Below are 10,577 nucleotides of genomic sequence, written 5' to 3' on the forward strand. Positions count from 1 at the left end.
TACACAGAACCCTAACAATGACCCCGATGTAAATGACATTAATCTGCAAGTTTATTTTATAGATAGTTACACACCGGTCTATCAACCAGTATTGTTTGTGAAAAGAAATCGATTAAGCATGAACGGTCAATTATATCATCAATTTTCTGACACAGTTGAATTTTTTCTTATGCGGGTCTAGCCGTATCTAGTATAAAATACATAAATACGTCTGTAAAATACTTCAGTCGATTCGAAATCCTATGTTTATTGTGCCAAGTGAAAGATAGATAAATTAAAACAAATGACTATTCAAATTACGCATCCGCAGTAAAACAAGTGTTAATTTAGTGTTACAGTAGTTACTTTGTGTTTTAATGTTGTGAATCGCGCCTTCCTGATTGGTATTGTTTATAATTATAATAATACTTTAGTTGAAATCATGGAGGTTGATAAACTATGCAATGAAGAACGTGATGAAACTGCAGATAATGAAAACGATGAAGACTATCTAGTGAAAGCTATTGGTGCTTTTGGCGCATGGCAAGCCAAAGTCTGCATCCTCGTCACATTGACAAGATTTCTGGCTATGTGGAACATGTTGAACATAATGTTCCTGACCTATGACAACAAGTTCATTTGTGTGCAATTTAACGGGACGCGTCTTAACGTATCAACATCAATATGTTACGATAACTGTGTTGAGTACGAATTTCAAGAAGGCATTTTCGTCAAAAGTTTTGTGTCGGAGTTTGAGCTGATTTGAGAAAAGGCCTGGATGGCTAGTTTTACGCAAACGATATTGATGTTCGGTTTGCTGTTCGGGGTTTATTTGTTTGGATGGCTCTCTGACAGGTAAGTTATTCAAATTTTGATAAAATATGTGCCCTATCCACGAACGCTAGACAATAGACAGAGTATGAAAATAATTGGTCTTCCTGTGCAACAGTTTCCTTGTAGGTCACACAAGAAACAATCGAAACAATGCGAAACTGTTTTCTTATATCATATATTTCTTATTCGCTTTTTATGTTCATTTTTAGTACCTACTCAATATAAATACGTTTTGATATTTTTTGTTTTTAATATCGACTTTTAAATTTAATTTAATTTTCATATTTGGCTATATTTACATCTTTTTTATCGTTACGAAATTAACTTTCTAACGTCATTTCAGATTTGGACGTCGCAAAGCGATTTTTTCCTCCGCGTTTCTCGTGGTGGTTCTGATGGTGGTTTCCAGCTTCGCCCCCGATTACTGGACTTTCTGTACCCTTCGCTTCTTTACCGGTGTTGCTACGGGCGGAGTGCTTATCGTGAGCATTGTCATGGTACTTGAGGTGGTGGGCCCACAACATAGGGAAGCCGCAGGTTTGTGTTTTAAACAATCCAAATAAAAACGGGTATATCCCGTTTTAATTTCTTAGGTGTACAGTCGCCATGGAAGCAATCAAGGTTCTTACAAATATTTGAACATGATTTTTTTTTGGCAAGGCGTAAATTTTGTATATTTGTGAGTAATTTGTTTTCGTTGCTTAAGTTTGTTTTGCTGTGCAGGAATATGTTTTGCTAAAAATTGTTAATTTTTATTTCCGAATAGGTACCTATTCAATATTATTTGATTGATCCTATTTTTCCAACTACCTACATGACAATTATTAATTGATCCAAATCTCACTGGTTTTAACAATCTGTGACTTAGAATATAAGCGTAATCGTAAGTGAAAGAATAAGCGCTATTATCAGATGAATTTGGCCTCCTGCGTGTGTTTTTTTTTTGTCATGGTATAAATTGAAACGGAGTCATGTTATCATGATTGGCTTATCTGGGTCATACCTACATAGCGATTATATCTTGTCCGTCCAAAGTTTAGGTCTACAAAGCTTTTTATTGAACTCTTATCCACATGAAGGGGTGCTCCTTTTCTTTGGATTTTTGTGATAACTTGACAAAATATTTCACTGTATGCAAACTGGTAATAATAACCTATAGGAGAATCCGTAGTTAATCATAATAACTTAAACGTATTGCCATATTTTCTTATCTTCAGGTTGCGGAATCAACTTGCCTGACGGTCTCGCCGAAGCTTCCCTGGTCTCGTTCGTCCAGTTCTCGCCGACGTGGAGAATATACCTCCTCTCCATGAGCGGTGCGTCTGCCCTCATCATGGGTTTTCTGGTCTTGCTGCCTGAATCACCACGGTGGCTGATGGCTAGAGGACGGTTGGATGAGGCGAAGGCATTGATGATGAAGGCGGCTAAATGGTGAGATTTGTAAGGAAGATGGAGATAATTTTTCCTTAAATTTTGTATAAACATTGCTCTAAATTAAGTTTTAACATAAGATAGGGCTCCAATAATAAGAGTAATAAGTCAGGCTATATATATCAAAATGAAGACGACAATACCTTAGCTACTAATTGCATATATGATTAATTTCCAATTTACAATGGAATTTATAACTAAATTAAGATGATGAATATGACTAATAATGATAACGGGCTTTCTGATTTTTATATTCAATTATTCGAGTTAGAGAGGTAAAACATTTTAAACAAATATTGCACATATTTTTCTTTATTAAACTATTTTATTCTAGCAATAACCTGGATCTTACGACCACAGAAGAAAACATAAACAGCATTCTTTCAAGAGAATCCAAAGAAATTAAAACCCCAACATATTGCGACCTGTTCAAAACGAAGAAGCTGTTCACTAGAACCCTGTGTTCTGCGCTGGTGTGGACGATCGCTGGGATGGGGTACTTCGGCATCACGCAATACTGCACGTTCTTAGGGACGAATGTGTTTGTCTCGGTCGTCATTATGGGATTGATGCAGGTAAGCTTACATATGACATTAAACAGCATCCTCCCAAGAAAATCAAAAGTAAAGAAGACAACAACGTATGCAACCTGTTCAAAACGAAGAAGTTGTTCATAAGAATAGTGTGTGAACAGTGTTCTGCGCTGGTGTGGACGATAGCTGGAATGGGGTATTTCGGCATCACGAAATTTTTGAATGCTCTTGCGAGCGAAGAGACGAACTTCGTCTCAGTTGGTATTTATTAATTTAAATTTTATTGCACGATACAAAATTGTACAAAGGGGCATTTAATGTTTAAATGAAAAGACAGTTCTCTGATGGAGGTCTAAAAAGGGAAAAAAATTAAATGAATTTGCTTGATATTTAGTTGAGTAAGTACCTATTAAGATACTTGGTAGTGACTGTGCCTACAGAACTAATTATCCAAAGTTCGAATTTCTGTAAAGGAATTTTTTATTGTGACGAGCGAGGTTTCTGACTTATGATTGTTTTCGAAGCATCTAATAGATATTCGTCAAGTGCCCACATCCAAGTCACAACATTGCTGAATGATTTGTCCGTTATAATTATTTTCCTGTTTATTTCAGATACCTGCTGCTTTCATAGCAACCTGGCTGAACAAAGTTTACGGCAGAAAAGCAACTATTATAAGCAATCTATCCATCACTGGCCTCACCATGTTTCTACTCATCTTCGCTTCTCCTGACCACTGGGCCGCTCTGACGTTAGGAATCGTCGGTCTCTGGGCTGCGACCATAACCTTCAACGTTCTTTATGTATACGTGTCTGAATTATTCCCAACTCCTTTAAGGAATATGGGTTACGGTGTGAGCTCATCAGGGGCTAAGATTGGAGCTATGATAGCTCCTTTTATAGCAAATCTCTGCCCTCATTGGATACCGTCGTTAATATTTTCTGTAGTGGCGTTTTTGGGGGCAGGCGTCTGTTGCGTTTTACCGGAAACTAAAGGAAGGGCGTTGGAAGATGAATTAGGGGATTGACAATTAATTAAGAGTAAATTTTACTAGCTCAATATTTTGTACTTATAAACCGAAATTGGTACTTAATAAAGATACCTTTTAGCCCACTCGGTTAAGGCGACACGGCATCCGTCCCAATTTCTCGAGTATTCTACATATGTATGTTTAATCAAAGGGCTAGGTGCCTCTGACCAAACTCTTAAGGGCGTGCAAGACATTACGAAACAAATTAAAATTTTAATAAAATAATTATTTTTTTATCCTAGTTGTATGTTTGATTTCTTATTGTAAATGAAATGACACTTGGTGTTTATTAGTTACGCTTAAAAAGAAGTAAACATATAAGTATAAACGTATTTAGGTTATTGACGTCTGACATTGGAGCGCAACAAATTACTGTGTAAAAAAGAGAAATCTAAACAAAAAGTTGTAGTATAATTGTACATATTGTAATTTACAAATAAGCCCATTCACAATAAAGTAACGCGGGTCACTATTTCACTGGGTTTTTTTAGAATAATGCAAATTTAAGTTTGCATCACAAATTAAAGTAAAATACAATAAAATGGCGACTCGCGTTACTCTTGCCGTGAATTACAAATTAATGTAATAGACACGCACAGTTATCGGTTATCTTTGATTTGGACTCATTTATTATTAATTATTGTAAACCGTATTGTTATTGTGATAAATAAGTTATGATGCAAGTCAAGGGCACTAATCTCTCGTTATCAATATGACCCGACTCAGTTCAATTACTACCAGAGATTATAGCAGAGTTGTGTCTAGAGTGATGAGTTCAAAATAAATATTTTGCAGGCCCAAAAATACGACATTTTATACCTTCTGCGGAATATAGTTGATAAAATTATTGGCGGCGTTTATGTATCGAAGCTAAAAGAAAATATTTTGAAAATAATGCGTTTTGTTTTAGAGTATACCAAGACAAGTCTTAAACTATTTTGATAGCACACGCAGTGCAAGTGTTATTTTAAACGTCAAACTTCTAAGAAATTATGACATTTATGACGTATAAAATAACACCTGCACTGCGTATGCTATCACAATCGTTGCAGACTTTTCATGGTCTAACTAGTGAAATCAATCATTTAGTTAAGGTAGTTTATTGTTGAATGATATTTTGTTAAATACGTTAATTAAGAAAAATATTCCTATAATTTTTTAAGAGATGCAATAAATCTAATCAATCGAACTAAATACTTAAATCGTACAAAACTTTTACAGATAGTTTTTTTTTATTTGTTATTCAGAAACGATATGCTCAACGCCTAACATTTGTCGTAAATCACACTTGAACTGAAACGAGATTACATCTACAGCGTTATTTATAGTCATACCATTATCAGCCTATTTAGATAAACGAAGGTCAAGGGACAGAGAATTTATGGCGAGAAATATTGATAGATAAGACATAACCGCTGCCGATCTCGATAAGTGTCACGGAAACACCAAGAACCGATACAGACGGACTGCAATTTGTATGGGAACTGCACGCCAACTGCAACGTCGGCGTGCAGTTCCCATACAAGTTGCAGTCTGGTTGCAGTCCGTCTGTACCCGGCCTGAATATAGTGGATGACTGTTTCTACATACAAACGTGGGGACTGAGTTTTTGTATTTTCCTTCCTGAATCCATTCCTACCTATTGACTTTATAGAAAATATTTCTACACAATTTATTGTATATTGACTATACATGCACCTGCGTTTAATGTTTTAGATTTTTATATATGTAAATTCAATGATGACGTGTAAAAGTGCCCTTGTGGCCTATTTGCTGAATAAATGTTGATGTTGATGTTGATGTTGATGTTGATGTTGATGTTGATGTTGATGTTGATGTTGATGTTGATGTTGATGTTGATGTATGATCATTAAGTTAGGTATTATAAAAGTTAGAAGCGAAAATGTCATAATAAACATAATCGTTTATTGCAACCATATGGTATCACAATATGTTTTTATTTTATTTTAGTCAGTACATACATGGATCCTACTAGGGCGTGGCAACATTTTAAAACCATAATTAATCTAAAACTAAGCTAAAGATAAAAATCATTTATTTACATACAGTAGGTATATATACAGTGGTACTACTAAACGAAATTAATAACTAGCTTAAATCTAAAATAGGCCCTTGAGGCATTGTACCAAGGATGCTGGCGGCATTTCCTCGCTGTAACTAAAGATAAGATAAAGATAGAATACAATATAATATTTCGAGCAATACACATAAAAATTGTAACAATTAATTTTATACAGTTTTTTAAAAGCTTAACTTTTATAATAATTAAAAATGCTATAAAAATCAAACTAAGGGGCATAGTTAACTATGGTTAACTATGTTATAATAATATAGGATCAAATTGCGTTAAAATATTCGGTACAATGTTAATATCCAGAGAGGAAAATGGGGCTGTGTTTGAAGAAGCGGTCGTCCCTTTTCGTCTTCAACAGTGTTTATCGTAAACATTTAGATAACATAAACATAAATCGTGAAATAAAAGTTAAACCCATAAAGATAACACCATATAAATCATACAACATCTGGTTGACTTTTGACCTTTCTCCAGAAAAGTTATCGATTATTGACAACTAACTTTTACCCGCGACTACGTCTGCGTGGTATGCTGATATTGCTGATGATGATGACGATATTGACGATTGATAAAAACTATCATTTGTTCTTCCTCGGGCCTCAAACTATCTCTATTCATCTAAATACACAAACAGACAGACGGATTTACCAAAATATCGTCAAAAATCTACTTTAAAAAAATCTTGTAGGTATACCTACTACTCAAAGTTAAAACGCAGTAACTCTGTATGCAATATGCATCCCATAGGTAGTTACCACATTTGTCTTTTGATTAACAGAACAAGATAGTACCTACATACGTACCTAGGGTTTGCAATCCGGATCCGAAATGTATGAAATTATCCGGATCCGGATCCGGATCCGCGGATCTTCCCATACATTTCGGATCCGCCGTGCAAACCCTATACGTACCCTACGAGATTTTTCAAAGTAGTCACGTTATAATATGCCTATTCACTATGATGATACTATTGATGTAAGTATATTCTTCAGAAAAATTAAAAAAATGTGAAGACGATTTTTTTTTTTATGGTACAAATAGTACGTTTTATTATACCAAGCGTCTTAACACATGTAAATACCTATAAGATTAATTTATAAGGTTCGATAAAAATAATACAGTATAATGAGTAACATAAAAAGATTAAAAACTAAATTTAAAAACTAAATTTAAAAACTAAAATTAAAAACTACCTAAAATTAAAAACTAAACTAATCTAAACTAAAGTAAATCTAAAAAAGGCCCCCGCGGCATTGTGCCAAAGATGCTGGCAGCATTCCCCCGCTGAATGGCAATACTAATGCGTTGCGAGAGAAAGCTGCCAGCTCTCTGGTCACCGGTGGTATCGGCCAGCTTTTTCGACAGTAAGATGATTGAAAATGTTACATATTATTTTGTGCAATTAACAAGCTTCCGCCGCTTCATCTCTTTCCATGTCTATTATCTCCCATTACATTATTTGTTACATACCGTAAAATGGGGTGAGTAGGGTCAAAACTAAAATTCAAACCTCGATAACATTTTATTTTTACATATGAAAACTGAATGGTGTATTATAATAAATGTTCCGGACGTTTGTATTTTAGTTTTTATTGTATTTTGGGTAGTCCCATTTCATAACTTTGACGATAAAGAGGAAAACCCACCTCACCCCGTAGTGCCTCGTATTTGGGGTGAGAGGGGTTTTCATACAAAGGTTGTTTTGGAAGATTGTTGGATCGATTTTTTTTTATTATGCGTATTACTATAGCTCCATTTTAAATTGGAATACATTATTTTTGTAGCAGTAGCCTCATAAAATCCCTTCTCACCCCCCTCTCAAATCTTCTCTCCCCATTCATAACCCACCTCTCCCCACGAAACCTACTCACCCCGTTTTACGGTAATAATATAATTTTGTGCAATTTACAAGCTACCGCCGCTTCATCTCTTCCCATGTCTCCCATTACATTATTCTTTTGAAGAGACATGTGGCATTCAATAAATCCGTGTAGCACATCCTGATTGGCTGTAATGGCGCGATCAAGAAGGCCGCGCCCCTCGACGTGTCAATTGCGTCAAACGGCGGTCCGTTTGTCATATCTGTGGCGACAAATTGTAGCTGATCATTTACTGTGTTGCAGTAAAGTAATAAAAAAAGCTCTCATGCCGTATTCTGATTGCAATAACAGGATTTATGAGTTATGATTTATTAATTACTAGCGACCCGCCCCGCCCATATAACCATTCCAGTCGCAGAATCACAAAGTGGTAACTAAATGTCAGATGTGTCGTAATAGAGTCCACACAATGTGTCTAGAATTGTTTCGAAACAAAGTGTCGTCGCCGTGTCTACACTTTTCCGTAACAAGGTGTCGACACATTTGTGTGCACTTTGCGTGCGGTTTGCGACTAAATCTGACAGCAAATTTGTGACAGCAAATGTCAATATAATATACCTCTTGAAAACCAAGGTTTGTCAAACTACTATTAGTGTCTCGTGTGCTCGTAATTCTAGTAAGTCATCATGGGCAATGCAAATGATAATAATCGACCGAAACCATATAAACACCCAATACCCGTCAACCTTTTACAGAAAAGTTTTTAAAGAAATTCAATAAGCTACTTAGGTCAGGCAACGAATGCTCCAAAAGTTGTAGAGGGAAATGCTCGGAACACAATTTTTGACTCCGTAACTCGGTTTGACAAGTTAGGAGGTGAACATATCAAAAGTCCCCGGCCGTAGCCCTTGAGCGGGGGGGAGAGAGGGGGCTTTGAAGGTCCCATTTTCCCGTTTATCGATTATATCTCGGAAACTATGCATCTCAGCGACATGGCCACTTATACAAAATGAAAGTTAATTTAATTTGTTACAAGTTTATTCAGTCAATTTTTTCGATATGTTGAATAGTTTTTGAGATATCCGCTCTTGAAAGTTTATTTAGGGCTCTCAATTTTATCTTGATATATCTATATCAGTGAAGGTGCTAGGCCGTGTTTGGTATCGTTTTCGTATAAATCTGGGGTGCTGAATCCATTTAAGATATCACATTGACACCATTCCACAAAATAAAAATAAATCTTTTTAGGGTTCCGTACCTCAAAAGGAAAAAACGGAACCCTTATAGGATCACTCGTGCGTCTGTATGTATGTCCGTCTGAATACACAAAATAGTTCTTTACCTATAGATGACAGGAAAACCTATTAGAAATGTGCAGTCAAGCGCGAGTCGGACTTAATGTACGGAACCCTTAATACGCGAGTCCGACTCGCACTTGGCCGGTTTTTTTGAAACTCCTCTTGACGCTTAACCGCTGAACCGATTTCGTTGAAATTTGGTATAGAAATAGTTTGCGTCCCGGAACAGGACATAGGATAGATCTTATAACCAAAATCATCTTTTGAAGGTGTGAAAAGTGGCGTGGAAATTTGTACGGGAAATCAATAACCGCTGAACCGATTTATATGAAATTTGGGATGGTCTACATCTTTGATTTAGTTAAAAATGATGAAAAAACATGACTTCAAACCTAAACTTAAACAGTATTAACTTCAAGAAGTCAATTCTGAATTCCCCCCTACACCTCATTTAACACCTTTAAAGGATGATTTTTGAGATAACTTATTATATCCTGTCTCGGGACTCAAAATATATGTGTACCAAATTTAAATTAAAACTGTTCAGCAGTTTAAGCGTGAAGAGGAGTTTAAAAGAAAGTATTTTAATAAGTTTATATGTTTTTACTTCGGAATGGTGTCAATGTGATACCTTAACTAAATTTGGTACTGCGAAATTATACGAAAACGATACCAAACATGGCCTCGTAGCTTTACTGTTGTAGAAGTCAAAATAAAATTGAGAGCCCTAAATTCTTATTACTTGGCCAAACTTGTGTAGAAGGAAAAGGTAAAATAAAAGTCTTCGGCAGGAATATAAGACACAAATATATTTTTTTTTTGCGTTACTATTTCATTCATCAAATATAAACATACCTTGATTATACTATTCTAGTGAGATCCTCATAGATAAACAAAAACATTTACTTAAAAAATTACAAGGTCGAAATGTCATGGAACTTGTGAGAGTAATATGTGAAAAATATAAACTTTTATGACAAAAAAAATCTGGACACAATTTAAGAATCACCCAATTGCGTCGAGGAATCATCTGTATTTTTGCTTGTTTCATTACCTCCTCGCTTCTTTTTTGTCCTTTGTATTCTGTAGCAATTTGTTAGATCTGAAAATAAAGATAACTTGCGTCGTCACGGATGTCGATTTATAGGTTTTAGGGAGTGCAGAATTCGAAAACGATGATCATTTTATAATCCAAGATGGCGGCTACGTATTTTGTCATAAAAGTGGAATCCAAAATAGTCATCATTTTCGAAATCTGCGCCCCCTAAAACCTATAAAACGACATCCATGACGACTTTTATGACATAGTGCATGGCCGCCATCTTGGAATCCAAAATAGTCATCATTTTCGAAATCTGCGCCCCCTAAAACCTATAAAACGATATCCATGACGACTTTTATGACATAGTGCATTGCCGCCATTTTTAAATTGAAAATGTTATCATTTTCGAAATCTGCGCCCCCCAAAACCTATAAAACGACACCCATGACGACTTTTATGACATAGTGCATGGCCGCCATCTTGGAAGCCAAAATGGTTATCATTTTCGAAATCT

General features: G+C 35.6%; 1 protein-coding gene across 1 annotated transcript; it reads left to right on the top strand.

Moving 5' to 3' along the window:
• The first annotated feature begins 462 nt into the window (after positions 1–462).
• Positions 463–3,818, top strand: LOC134792541 (solute carrier family 22 member 13-like). The gene is made up of 5 exons (XM_063763808.1): positions 463–834; positions 1,157–1,350; positions 2,031–2,244; positions 2,579–2,819; positions 3,392–3,818. The coding sequence occupies exons 1-5, from the start codon at positions 758–760 to the stop codon at positions 3,803–3,805; spliced, it is 1,140 nt and encodes a 379-aa protein (XP_063619878.1). The 5' UTR covers positions 463–757; the 3' UTR covers positions 3,806–3,818.
• The last annotated feature ends 6,759 nt before the right edge of the window (positions 3,819–10,577 follow it).

Source organism: Cydia splendana, chromosome 7, assembly GCF_910591565.1.
Source record: "Cydia splendana chromosome 7, ilCydSple1.2, whole genome shotgun sequence".
NCBI classification, from domain to species: Eukaryota; Metazoa; Arthropoda; class Insecta; order Lepidoptera; family Tortricidae; genus Cydia; species Cydia splendana.

Excerpts from the sequence above, each read along its gene's own strand:
- LOC134792541 (XM_063763808.1), top strand. The coding sequence starts at position 758 with ATGGCTAGTTTTACGCAAACGATATTGATGTTCGGTTTGCTGTTCGGG. Across the intron at positions 1,351-2,030 it reads ACAACATAGGGAAGCCGCAG|GTTGCGGAATCAACTTGCCT; the intron begins GTTTGTGTTTTA and ends TCTTATCTTCAG. Across the intron at positions 2,245-2,578 it reads ATGATGAAGGCGGCTAAATG|CAATAACCTGGATCTTACGA; the intron begins GTGAGATTTGTA and ends ATTTTATTCTAG.